The sequence below is a fragment of the Cotesia glomerata genome, linkage group LG10, assembly GCF_020080835.1.
Source record: "Cotesia glomerata isolate CgM1 linkage group LG10, MPM_Cglom_v2.3, whole genome shotgun sequence".
In the NCBI taxonomy this organism is placed as follows: Eukaryota; Metazoa; Arthropoda; class Insecta; order Hymenoptera; family Braconidae; genus Cotesia; species Cotesia glomerata.
Genome location: NC_058167.1, coordinates 10,308,381 through 10,323,331, shown reverse-complemented (window position 1 = coordinate 10,323,331; position 14,951 = coordinate 10,308,381). Strand labels below are relative to the sequence as shown.

At 27.2% G+C, this 14,951-nt stretch overlaps 1 protein-coding gene across 5 annotated transcripts in view; it reads right to left on the bottom strand.

Annotated features, from left to right (window-relative positions):
* LOC123272549 (histone-lysine N-methyltransferase MECOM-like) overlaps nucleotides 1–14,951 on the bottom strand; it is a 149,364-nt gene that overhangs the window by 9,219 nt on the left and 125,194 nt on the right. For all 5 annotated transcript variants that reach the window (XM_044739413.1, XM_044739414.1, XM_044739416.1 and 2 more), the window contains exon 6: nucleotides 767–866. In XM_044739413.1, coding sequence (XP_044595348.1) covers nucleotides 767–866 — 100 coding nt within the window. The remainder of the gene's footprint in view (nucleotides 1–766; nucleotides 867–14,951) is intronic.

The following is a 14,951-nucleotide window of genomic DNA, read 5'->3' as shown; positions in this document are numbered from 1 at the left end:
ATCTTCTTCAATAAAAAGTACCGAAAGTTAATTTGTTTCATTAAATTCATTAAACCAAAGTTTGTCCCAGGCATTTTAAGATTAGTCCCCTGCCAGAAGTTCAAAGCCAAAAAAAAAAAATCTAGCGTGTTATTTTACCTTTTGTAAGGTTTATAAGGATCTAACTAGCCGTAAGTTAATAACCATAGGGCTGTTTACGCTTTATCGGCATTATATTTAGTGTCAAAGCACCGTTTGTTCTGGAAATATGTGTCTGGGCCACTTCAAAACTCAGTTCCCTGGCAGCTATTTTTGTTTATAATTTATTTATAAAATTGGATCCATAAGTCTTAATATTATTCTAATTAATATAAACATTCATTGAGAACTTAAAAAGTTGAATGCATTGAAATAGTTTGCTTGATTTTTCTCAATTTGATAAAAAAAAATCAGTCCCCTGTCATGTTATATGGCAAAAGACACACAAATATCGAAAAAGCAAAAATTAATTCGGCTGGTTTATTTATTATAATTAAGCTGATAGTTTTGTAGCCCTTGTTAATTTTTTTTCTAATAAAATCAAAAATAATTTGGTCGGACAATTTTGTACAGATTTAAGACGTCCTTACAGAGAATCACCCATATTACTCATAATAAATTTACGGATTTTGTATTATAACAATTCGAAAAGTCTGTTCAAGTGCTGGTCCCATTTTTATAAGTGTTCAAGTACTGGGTACTTTACCTTAAATTAATCTTAAAAAAAAAAAAAAAAATAAAAACTTACAGTTCAAGATCTTGAAAGGGTTTATCACAAACTGGACACCTTATTTCACAATCTTCCTCGTCCTCGCGATCCTCATCGACAGTCCCACTGTGCTGCGATGCTGCAAAAAATTCAACCAGATAAATAAAAAAAAATAAAAAATAAATTACAAATGTATGTAAATATTTAAGTAAAGAACATCACGATAATATAAATAAATAATCAGTGACATGTTCGAATGCAGCGATGGTAAATAGCGTGACGAATAGTAGCGCCGAGTCATAAAATATTTATTTTTAGAAAAATAATCTGCCACTGCGAAATGAATTTTAAAAACTAGAGAAAAAAAATAATTAATTAAATAATTACACTATGACTTGGGATGAGCTCGCGGTCGGACGGCAAAAATAAAATTTTTTTTATTAACTATCAAGGGATGAGAAGTGATGAGTGATGATAGTTCACGATCCGACACAAAACTAAACTGGAGGTCGAAGACAATGCGACTGTTAAAGTGATGCTCCAGTTTAGCTCGCGGATTCCGAGTTATTATGTAGTATGTTGTGTGTTGTATGTTGTATGACACAAATGGTCGCCTGGGGGGTGACTATTGTTTGCTATTGGTAAGACCGGTGTTATAAACTAGCCAATGGGGGTAGAGTGTATTGGTGGTGTTGGTGTTGCTGTTGTTGTTCTCACCCCCGCGCTCTGTGTATGTGCCGGTTTAATATAAGTGACTTTTGTCCTATCTTGCATGCTATGCTCCTTCACTGGCTATGTATGTGCTTTCAGACCCCCCAGTGGACTCTAGACCCGAATGTCATGACAGCAGGCGAAATCAGGGGACCGAGAAATGTTGACCGGCTGAGTTTCAGCGCGATTTATTTCCATATTCAGGTGAAATATATGTTACTATGCGGGTAGGTGCAATACCAGGATTAACTGGATTCCGCAGTGGTATTTATCTTTTGACATTACCTTTTGACAATTTAAAGCTTTATTTTGAGACTGTTTTTTACTAAGGTAAGATTTGGGAGATTTTAATTTTAGATTTTTTTTTATCTAAGTTTTAGATTAAAAGTGAAGGATTCATTTTTTTATAAGTTTTAATTAAACTTTTTAATAAATATTTTAGAGAACAACTTTTATTTTTAGGATAAGAAATTTTTTATTTTATTAAGAAATTTTTAACAGTAAAATTGAATTAAAATTAAGAGAAAAGAAAATTTTTATTCAAGCTTTAGATTGAAAGTGCAGGATTCATTTTTTTTTTATAAAATATAATTAAACTTTCTAATAAATATTTTTATTTTTAGGATAAGAAATTTTGAAAATGAAAATTTAAATTTTGTAAAAAATTTTTAACAATAAAATTGAATTGAAATTAAGAGAAAAAAAAAATTTTTTATATTCAAGCTATAGATTGAAATTGGGGAATTATTTTTTTTTTTAAGTTGTAATTAAATTTTTTAATAAATATTTTAGAGAAAAACTTTTATTTTTTGGATAAGAAATTTTTAAAATGAAATTTTAAATTTTATTAAAAAATTTTTAACAATAAAATTGAATTGAAATTAAGAGAAAAAAAAATTTTTTTAATTGAAAGTGCAGGATTTATTAATTTTTATAATTTTTAATTAAACTTTTTAATAAATATTTTAGAGAACAACTTTTATTTTTTGGATGAGAAATTTTTAAAATGAAATTTTAAATTTTATTAAAAAAATTTAACAATAACATCTAATTAAAATTAAAAGAAAAAAAAATTTTTTATTTAAGCTTTAGATTGAAATTGGCGAATTATTTTTTTTTTTTAAGTTGTAATTAAATTTTTTAATAAATATTAAAAAAAAAAATACTTTTATTTTTAAGAAAAAAAATTTTTAAAATGAAATTTTGAATTTTATTAAAAAATTTTAACAATAAAATTTAATTAAAATTAAGACAAAAAAAATTTTTTTGATTTAAATTAAAACTTTAAAATTCAACTGAAAAAATTATAAAAATTTTCTAGTTGGATTAAAATTAAGAAAAAATTTAATAAAAATTTTTTCAATTAAATAAAATATTTAAAATTTGATTTATAAAATTTTTAACAATAAAATTGAAATTTTTAATTAAAATTTATTGAATTAAATTAAATATTTAAAATTTGAGTAAAAAAATTATTCACACTTGGTAAAATTAGATGAAAATAAAGGAAAAAATTTTTTTTAATAAAAATTTCTTGATTTAAATTAAATATTAAAATTTTTCAACATTTTCTAAATTTATGAAAAATTAATAATTAAAAAATAAATAAAACCAGTATCCTGTAAAAAAATTCCCATGGAAAAAATAAATTCCTAACGTAAAAAAATAACGATAAACAAATAAGTTTCATAAACCGGAAAAGAAAGTATCAGTGGTTACATCGGTGATCCTCGGGTGATCAGGGCTATCGGGAGTCGAGCTCTCAACGGTTATTTAAATCTCCTAGTGCACTTGTCCTCCTATTATCCACCATATGCTGCGATCGTGATGTTACCCCCAACGAACCTTCATGGGAACCGGGCACAGTTATAACCACCGCGCAGCCCCGTATGCTCTTTGTATACACATCCATACATATAAATATCTCTTTATACACACATACACACATATGTGCAAGGATAAATATAAATATATACCCCCTACGGTAGCGTTGATCGCTCCACAACTAATTTGACGTAACACGCCAGGAATTTAGACAATGGTGCGGTTGACCTACACGACTAACTTTTTACGCAATCGCTTTATAACGATCGTTTACGCCTATAAAAACTATCGTAACCTAGCAAATAAATAAATATTATCCTTATATTTATTTTTTATTTCAACCTCCTTCATATCTTTATTTTTGAAAAAAAATATTTGCAATTTTTTAGATAAAAGTTTCATGGTCCAATATTTAATTCAAACCTTAAAAATAGTATTCAAAAATTTTTTTTGAAAAATTGTTTTTTTTTTGTTTATAAAAAATAAAAAAAATTTTTTCAATACCCTAAATTTTGCAATAAAAATTTTTATGGAAAATAGTATATTACACACCTAGGGAAGTAAAGTAAGAAATGTCTCAGATCACATGTAATTGTCGGCCGAGGCGAAGCCGAGGTTGACAAACATGTGATCTGAGGCTTTCTTATTTACTTCCCGTGGAGTGTATACTATTTTTTTGCTCGACGAAGGCGGAAAGCGGCAACTTTGTTTAGCGCAGCGGGACGAAAGTTGCCACTTTCCGCCCGGAGGGCAAAAAATTATTCTGCCCAGGCGGAAGTGGCCCGCTGCGCTAAGCAAGTGCTGCTTTCTCGCCTCCTCTGTCGGACAGAAAAATAGTATACAAACCTATGGCAGGAATAGTATATTACACACCTAGGGAAGTAAAGTAAGAAATGTCTCAGATCACATGTAATTGTTGGCCGAGGCGAAGCCGAGGTCAACAAACATGTGATCTGAGGCTTTCTTATTTACTTCCCGAGGAGTGTATACTATTTTTTTGTCCGACGAAGGCGGAAAGCGGCAACTTAGTTTAGCGCAGCGGGACGAAAGTTGCCACTTTCCGCCCGGAGGGCAAAAAAATAATAAATATCTCAGACCACATATATGTCGACCTCGGCTTCGCCTCGGGCAACATATATGTGTTCTGAGACATTTCTCATTTTCTTGCCACAGGTGTGTAATATACTATTTTTTTTTAATATTAAAATTTTTAGAACTAATAAAAAAATTGATTTTTATAAATTTTTCATTATTGGGAATCTGCCGAAAAAAAAAATAATAATCTATATTATTAAGAGAATAAGCAAAATTTGTGGCCAGTGTATTTAGATGATAAAATGGGTTTTTATCGTTAAATTTAGTATCGTTGGAAAAGTCTTGAACTGATTTGTATCTTTTTATGGTTTCATATCATTCTCACCGACAGTCAATTTATGATGAAAATTATTTAGACTACATTCGAAAATGCTCTATCTCTAGACACATAATCAAGAACGGACCTTGTATCTTGTGAACTATTGAAATTTTTAAAGATATAAGCTCACCCCGATGTTACTCTCATCAAGACCTTTCATTTAAGTACCCACATCAATTTTTCATATATTTTATATACATTATATATATGTATATATGAAAAATATATCAAAATGCATGTGGGTACTCAAATGAAAGCTCTTGATGAGTGTAACATCAGGATGAGCTTATATCTTTTAAAACGTCAATAGTTAAGAAAGTACACGGAGAATAAAGTATTGCTATTATAGTGATCCAGTGGATCGTGAACGTAGTATTGTGATTAGCTCAAAACAGTATCGTCATTTTCACGATATTATAACCTGATATACTCTATACTTCGGATTCTTATATGAACTTTCCATGGTATAGTGCACGGAGAAAAAAATTTTGCTATAGGAACTCTATAGTAGTTAGTTAGTTGTAAAAAGTTCCAGTAGGTTAACGTATTCTTATAGTAACAATACCGTTTGGCTCCTGCAACTCTACATCGTTGAGCTCTGAGAGCTAAACGTTATTTACCTCTCACAACTCTACAGGATCGTTCTGAGACTATAACAAATTTTTGGAAGTCTGCTTAATAATTTTTTTTTACGATTTAGCATTGATAATTTAATAAATACATGCAGCAGAATGAATTTATATTGCCAACAATAATTGTATATGACAAATAAGAATAGTATTATAATAGAAATAAAATAATAATAGAACTTATATTACAAATAAAAATTATTTGTAAAATAAAAATATGGTCGTCACAAAATTATCTTATTTTCTTAATTATATCAATAAATATTGGACATAAAATCATTACCGTATATGCACGAGAAAAGATAAATAAACGAAAACAAATTTTATTTTGTGTTAAATTGGGTCTTTTTAATGTATTCCGATAACTTATCACTTATCACAATATATTCAACTAATAAATTAAATTAATAGTCACTGCAAATGAACCTTGAAAAACCATAAATACAAAACTGTTCTAACGAAATTCAATTTGACAAAAAAAAACCTATTTCCTTAAATAAATAAATTAGGAACTTAATTGTCCTCATATATTTTTAATAATATAGATTAGTAACAAAATAATTATGTTTGGCATTTTAGAAGATTATGAAATATGTCAGCGCACTCCACTACTGCGCAACGTAGAGCGCTCCCAACTATACCGTTTGGCTCTGAGAACAATCCCGTAGAGCTCTGAGAGCTCAACAACATTGAGTTATCAGAACTAAATAACATTTTGTTACTGTAACTCTACAACGAACAGTAAACTGTGTATAGTTGTGGTAACTCTACAGTTACGTTACCAGAACGAAATTTTTTTTTCTCACCTCCGGGCGGAAAGTGTCAATTTTCCTCCCGCTGCGCTAAACGAAAATGCCGCTTTCCGCCTCCGTCGAGGAGAAAAATAGTATACACACCACGGGCAGTAAATAAGAAAGCCTCAGATCACATGTTTATTGACCTCGGCTTCGCCTCGGACAACAATTGCATGTGATCTGAGACATTTCTTATTTTACTGCCCTAGATGTGTAATATACTATTTCCGTGTGAATATGTCAAAACGTATTGCGATCATAAAGAAACGTTTCCTTACTACGGCGAAACGGATCGTGATTATCACGATCCACAACGCCTTCAGCGCCGCCACGCATAAACAAGTCTAAAACTCTTACGAGTAGATTTGTTTACAATTTTGGTGATGAAATAGTGATAATTACATAAATTAGTTAATTAATATCAACAGCGATATGGATGATTGGGTTGTTGATAAATTACTCGAGTGGAATCTTGAAAAACTTGTGTCGATTTTTCAAGGCTATAGTAAAGAAATAAATCTTCCTATGTTAACTGTGTTAATGTCGTGTCCGTGGTTATTGTATATAATTCTACTGCGTTGATAAGAAGAAACAATGTACATTATATATTGTATTAAACAAATAAAATTCTTGTTTTCATAAAAGTCTTTTTTAGCATAAATGATTTGATCCCATACTATTTTATACAAAAAAATATAATTGTATGGAGTATGTTCAGTAATAAAGGAGTAAAAATTCCATTAAAAAATTTTTTTCTTATGACAAAAATATTTGCCTCTTTTAAATGAAAATTTCGATAATACAAATTTCTAGGCTAATAATATTTGTAAAAATAAAAAACAAAGTTATAAAAGATAAAGTCCAACTGCTGTAAGTCATTATTTAAAAATTTTTAAACCTAATCCAATTCTTGACTGTCATAATCTACACAAAAATTTTAAACTAATCAAGCTACAATAGGAATTTTTATTTATGTTAATAACAATAATATACCAAAAAACTAAAAAAACAATAATCTGCAATAAAATATAATTAACATTTAATTAAAGACAACTTAATCATCTATAAACCATAGCAATATAGACACTTGATATCCGAATCCATGTGGATCGTGATAATCACGATCCACTAGATCGGGCATATGCACATCTAAAGTATAGTCATACGAGGATCGTGATCATCACTATACTGTATCGTGAAAATAGCAATACTTTTTTCTCCGTGTACAGTGTAATTTAACATAATTAAGAAATGACATTGTATCTTGTGAACTATTGACATTTTTAAAGATATAAGCTCACCCCGATGTTACTCTCATCAAGACCTTTCATTTAAGTACCCACATCAATTTTTCAGATAGTTTAAGTGGGAGAGCCTTTGGCGCGTAACGAAGTGGTGCGGGTTCGTGTCCCGGTCTGGGCTGTCTGAATTATTTTTTCGGTTACCGCAAAATTCCTACTGAGTAAGGTCCCTCCTCCCCCTTTATCCTATATTTGACCAATCACGTTACGAATAGTTTGTCTTATTGTGTATATTTTCATATTTTTCATCTAAATTATAAGAGTGGATATATATTATATATATGAATATATGAAAAATATATCAAAATGCATGTGGGTACTCAAATGAAAGCTCTTAATGAGTGTAACGTCGGGATGAGCTTATATCTTTAAAAACGTCAATATTTAAGAAAGTACAGTGTAATTTAACAAAAGTCATTATTTAACAAAGCAAAATTTTATTTATTTATAATTTACAAGCCACGGCAGTCATATAGTGATTGCAAGGTTGCTACACTGACAGAAGTATTTATTTGTATTAAAAAATATTTTTTAATAGTTAATAAATCATTTATTAGAGACTACTTTTTAATATTAAACAAATATTTCTTAGTATTTAAAATGATTTGTTTGTCTATACTAATATTATAAAGAGGAAAGATTTGATTGTTTGTTTTTTTGTTTGCATTGAATAAGCTCCGAAACTACTAAACCGATTTGAAAAATTCTTTCGTTGTTGGAAAGCTACACTATCCCCGGGTGACATAGGCTATCTTATATTATAAATAATTCGAAAATTTTTGTTAAATACCCCTGCTAAGCCGGGGCGAACTGCTAGTATTTAATAAATCTGATATTCATTTATTAAATATTAATAAATCTTTTTAAATACTAAGAAATATTCGTTAAGGACTAAAAAGTGGTCTCTAATAAATGATTTGTTAAATATTAACAAATATTTTTAACTATAAACAAATCCTTCTATCAGTGTAGTCAGTTATTAAGCTCAAAATTAATATTTTATAATTATTAATTTTAAATTAATGTTACAAATAATAATAATAATAATTTGAGAAAAAATTGTAAATCTCTTATTTTTCATACAAAAAAAAAATTCAAATGACCATAAAATTAAACAACTAGAGTAAGTGTGGGTATTACTGCAGTTTTTTTCGTAAGTCTCACTTCGAAAGCATTTTTATAAAATTTTCTCAAGATAATAATAAATTTTTTTTTTTTAAACAAAAGTTTGACTTATTATTAACCCAAAATAAAATCAACAATGAGAGAAACAAATATTTTCGTTAAATTATTATTTGCATTCAAAAAGAAGTCTAAATGCATGTATTACTGCAGGTCTTAAAGTAGCTTGCTCCTATTACTGAGTGTCCATTACTGCAACTGATCCAGTTACTGCGTACCTATTACTGCAGAACGGCTATATTTTAGGATTTACTTAAAAATGAACAAAAACTTATCAAAAAGAAAATTTATTAGTTTAATGTAATAACAAGAATTCTTCATCATCTAAATAATAAGTAGCACAGCCTTAACGTATTATTAATTGACCAGAATTCGTAAATTTTAATTGATGTAATCTTACAATCTACTGATTATTGCTTTCCTGGACTTGCCTCGACTTCTTATTTTTTTGTTTATTAACTTTTGATTTTTTATTAATTTTATCCATAGTTTATTTTTCACTTCGAGACAACTTGATTCACGCACTTATTTAGAGGTTAAAACAGCCGTGTTTATGTCCGCAGTAATAGGTACAGACATATACAAATAGAGGCGCTTCTATTACTGCAGTCGACTGGCAAAATTGCAGTATTACACGCACATGCGGTTTTTCGGTACCAATTACTGCATGCTTAATTAAATAAATTTTACTGATCAAAATGTAATTTTTATTAATTATTTGATTCTAAAAAAGGGTTATCTAACTTCTAAATGTAAAAAATATATTAATTAGGTCATTTATATAAAGAAAAAGACTTTTTACGACCACCTCTTTTAACACTGAAACTCTTAAAAAAGATAAAATTATTCACTTCTGTAACTACTTAATTTTTATTAATTAATAACAAATTGAATAATTGTCTTACTTATAAAACCACTATGCGGTTATTTTCCGAAAGGTTTAAATTAACAGAAATAATTTTTTTTTAATCAAAAAAGTCATAACCCATTTATTGATAATTAAAAGAAGAAAATCTACAGTAATATCTACACCTGCAGTAATACCCACACTTACCCTATTAAAATATTTAAAAAAAAATAAAAATTTACTTAAAAAATAAAACTTTATAAAAATGAATTCTAATTAATACGTAATGTTTTCTTATAAAAGTCTAATTTTGAATCTAGCTTACAACAAATATTAAAAATAATTGAAACTTAAAATGAAATTAGAGTTGATTATTGTCAGCGTGTGATAAAAGTTAAAAAGGAATAAAAAATTAGGATAGCAAGCTGTTGGAATATTATGTTAATAAAGTCTCGAAGAGAATCGGCTGGAGTCACGTTGCGGAAAGTCAACAGGTGGGCATCTACTGAGAATCAACAGCACCCCCTGCCAAGTAAAGTCACTTCGTCAGTTCGTCAGTTGGCCGTTTGCGTTTACATTTGTATTGCATGGGAAAAAGTAACGGAAATCAATGTCACGTCCTTAATACATATATATATAGCAGCATATATATATATAGCATATATATATATATATATATATGTATATATACATATATATACATACATATATATATATATATATATAGCATATATATATATATACATATATATATATATATATAGCATATATATATATATATATATATATATATATATATATATATATATATACATATATATATATATATACATATTATATACATACATATATATATATATATATATATATATATATACATATATATATATATATATATATATATATATATATATATATATATATATATATATATAAATATATAACGTTCTTCCGATACGAGTACACATCCTTTTACATAACACCTGAACCGTTTACCCCACCTCTGTACTTATTTACATCTAATTTATACCCAATACACTGTTATATATATTATATTGCATGCAACTTAAATAAATGAAAGTAATGTTTTTCGCTTATATTAGTTTATTTGTGGATCATTAGTCGAATGAATTAGATCATACACGAGATACGAGATGAGAGATGAAATCCTCCCCTGTCGCGTGGCTTTTGTTAGAGGCTACCCCTTTGCGACATTTTTAACCCCGTTACGCGCGTGTTAATCGACAATGAAAGTCATAAATTATCTAAACCCTAATAGAGATATTGAGCACAATCAGCGTCATAGACATAGATATACATTTATAGAGATTGATATAGGCTGTATAAATATAAAATATTACTGCGTTTAACATTGATCCCGTTGTACACAAGCTGTATATTACGCAAGTGATAAACTAGCCATAACATTTGTTACTACGCCTCTTTTTGCGGTTCAAAACTTTTTTTTTGAAATTCATTGTTCATAAATGTATTTTTTTTTTATTTTTTTATAGAAGAAAATAAATTTTTTAAATTATATAAAATATTATTTTGTAAAATATAATTTGTTAATTTATCAAGTTAAAAATTCTTCAAAATATTGAATAATTTTTAGGAAATATTTGATTGAAAATTTTCAATATTAAAAAAACTAAAGAGTATAATTTTTTATTCAGTGGATAAGTGACTAAGGTAAAAGACTCAGTTATTGACACTGAACTAATTATTGACACTTGCAATTTTATTTTAATTAAATTATACAAAATTTTTGAATTATTAATTTTGAGATAATTGATTTTTTGAGAAAATTTTATTTTTTTAATTAGAATAAAATTGCAAGTGTCAATAACTGGGTCTTTTGCCTTATTTAAAAAAACAAATTTTAAAATTAATATTTTTATATTAATAAATTTATTTATTTGAAAAAAAAATTTATTAAATATAAGCTATTATCTTGTAAATTTTAATAAATTTACTTTCAAAGAGAAAATAATATTTATTAATAGTTAAAAAATAGTATTGAATGTTTCTTGCTTGCAATATTACATTAATAATTTCTATCAAAAAAAAATATTCTCTAATCCATAATAATAATTTTTCATAAATTATTTTATTTGTTAGATTTTCTTTATAAAAAATCTGTTAATTAACCCAATTTGTTGGAATTTTTTTAATCAATTCAAGCTATAAGGTTACAAAAAGTGTCTAAATAAAATTTTAACACTTTTTATTCAAGGCTCCAAATAAATTTTTATTTTTCATTATAAAATATTTATTAACTATCAATATATATTTATTAAATCATCTGATATTAAAAATAAATTTATTAATAGTTAATAAAGCTTATTAAATTTATCAAAAAATCTTTCTATCAGAGTATTGATAAAAAATTTTTAAAAATCTATTTTTTATTATCTAAGAGATTAGAAAAAATTTATTTAAAATATTTAATTTAAAATTTCAATTAATTATCGTGTATAAATCAGCTACATTAAACTAGTATATAAATCCCGAGTTTAAGCCGCCGTACGAGCGAGAAAATTTGGCCATCTAGCGTGACTCCCAGAAACTAATTTTAAAAAACTTCTCCAGCCTAATAAATCCAATATATTAATAAACAAAAAAATCTTATCTAATAAATAATAAATAAAAAATCTTGATATTTAATTCCCATAGTTAAAATTTGACAAAATGCGTCGACACCCCGTCAGCGGAAAGATCATTACTCATTATTATACTCAGTAAGCTCCGAAAGACGCGACTCAAGATCGAGAATTGACAATGTGATTCCAATAGACTGGAGCTCACAGTATATTAATAATAACCATAACAATAACAATAATAATAAAGACATAATGAAATTTCAATAACTAGGACTCGGGATTTAAAAATATATTTTTTATTATCTACACGGAAAAAAATAAACTGTAATAAATAACAGTCGATTAATAATAAGTAATGATCAACTGCTAAAAATTATCATTTCAAACAGTAAAATCGTGAATTTACTATTCACTATATAGTATTTACCATTTAAACGTTACAATTTACTCTTTACATGGAAGAAAATACTATTTCAAACAGTAATATTCGCTATGTGAATGTCGAAAATGTTAAAGTATAATAATTAAGAATTTTGACTTTAATATTTATCATTCCGTACCTAAAAAATGATCTTATGATATGTAAAAAGTATAAAATAAAGTTAATAAATTTCTAATACAAGCAATGTCAATATCTACAAAGTAAAATGGTAAATTTTAAACGCAACGCTAAAAATCAAACTAATTATTGACTTGCTTGAACTGGTAAAATGTATATTTTAAAAGTAGAATTTTTACTGTTTCAAATGTTAAATTCTCCCAGAGTGAAATAATCCCCTTCTCTTTCATCTAAGTTCCCCTTCTCCTCATAATATGGACTATATATTGAAATGGCAATTTTACTGTTTGAAACTGTAATTTTTTAAGATGAAAGAGTCGTTATTTACTTTAGTGGCAGCTATTAATCACTTATTTTGGATATTAAATTATAAATTGTGGCTTTTATACTTTCTACATTAAGTTCTGTAATATTTATATTTTTGCCACCCCGATGTCCGCTTTACTGTTTGAAACTATGAAAATTAACCGGAATCCGAGTGAATATTACAGTTTACATTTTTCCTTATAACAGATTAGAAAAAATTTATTTAAAATTTCAATTAATTATCGTATATAAATCAGATACATTAAACTAGTATATAAATCCCCAGTTTAAGCCGCCGTACAAGTGAGAAAATTTGGCCATCTAGCGTGACTCCTAGAAACTAACTTTTAAAAAATTCTCCAGCCTAATAAATCCAATATATTAACAAACAAAACTGAGATAAAAAAAGAGTCGTAACTTTTTGCAGATGCCACGTGCCAAAATGCAAAGTTGGGTGATGTGTAGAGCATAATATCTTATTGTGTGCTTACAAATCTGTCGGGCATTTAAAATGCGTATCTGCCTTATAGAAACGCTCCCCACGTAGGCGTGTTAAAACGAATCCGTGGAGGCAGAGCCAGACAAAAAATGAAAGAGGCTGCTGGCAGACGCAGATGCACCCAAGGGTTGTATAGGTAAAGGGGTCTTTGATATCATTATTCTCGATTCTCTACAAATTTTTACGCAATCATCTACTCTCTCTTTTTTTATTTTATTTTTTTTTACTCAATTTTTCTAGCTTAAAAATTAATTAGTTAATTTTTCCAGAATTATTTTCACCGACTTTGAAATTTTTTTATTGAAAATAAAGACACCCTTTACCTTCTGCTTTTACTTTATACCTTCTACCCTGCGCTCTGACATCCGTAGGCGGACAGTCGCTTCCATAATTACACGTAAACATTTAACCGGAACCGGCGGCTGTTTCCGGGGCAGCTTTTGCTTCACCCAAAGCCAGATAATTTAAAACCATTTACGTATAATCATCAACAATTTAGAGTACATTTGCGATTGCGAGCAAGTTAATGGCAAAGTCAATTGAATTATTTTTCGGAGGGCGTCGGGGAGGCAAAACTTTGTAAATATTGTGATATTTTATTAAAATTTAAATCGCCGGTACGCGAGTCAAATTCAAAGTTTTGCTCCAAGGAATAATACAAGCTTTGTTTTAATTACTGCGACATCTGGGGATCACATTTAACCACCCTCTAGTTTGTACTCCCGAACAAAATTACAACTATGATAACTCGATAACTATTACGACATTTGCGCCTCGTAAACTATCTCGAGAGAGCCAAAAAATTTTGTTAATTAAATTGGGGTAAGAAGCCGGTTAACGGATTAAGATTTTTTTATTACCCTGTAAATTTTTTTAATTGCTCATTTATTTAGTTTATTTTTTTTATTGATTTTTTTTTTTAATATCAATAATAGTTTTTATTAATATAAAATTATATTTTGTATTTTACTTTAAAGTTAATAATTTTATTCAAGTTATTACTCTTCATTTTCATCACTTTTCTTTAGGCAAAAAAATTAATAATTGATAAAAACTATAATTATAAATAATAGACTAATAGGAAAAATTTTTTACTTTTTAATAAGCTGTATTAAATTTTAATAAAAAATTTTTTTAAATTTCTAATGACTATTTATGGTTAATATTTTTGTTTATTTATCGATAAAAATTAATTTGTGGTCTTTAATTTACAATAAGTATAAAAATTCTACTTAAAAATTTTTACAACTCTAAAATTTTAATAAAAAAAAATCCATTTAATTATGTAAAATTAAGTTTCTTTATAAAAAAAAATTCTAAAAAAATTAAATAAATAATAAAAATTGATTATAATGGAATATATATTTTATTTGATGATGCAAATTGTATATATAAGCAAAAGAGATTTATTTAGTTTTAAAAATATTTTTTATCATTTTGCACTTTACTTTAGAATTCATTATTTCATTCAAATTATTACAGTTCATTTTCATCATTTCTTCTTAGATAAAAAAATTAATAATTGATAAAATCTATAATTATAAATAATAGGCTA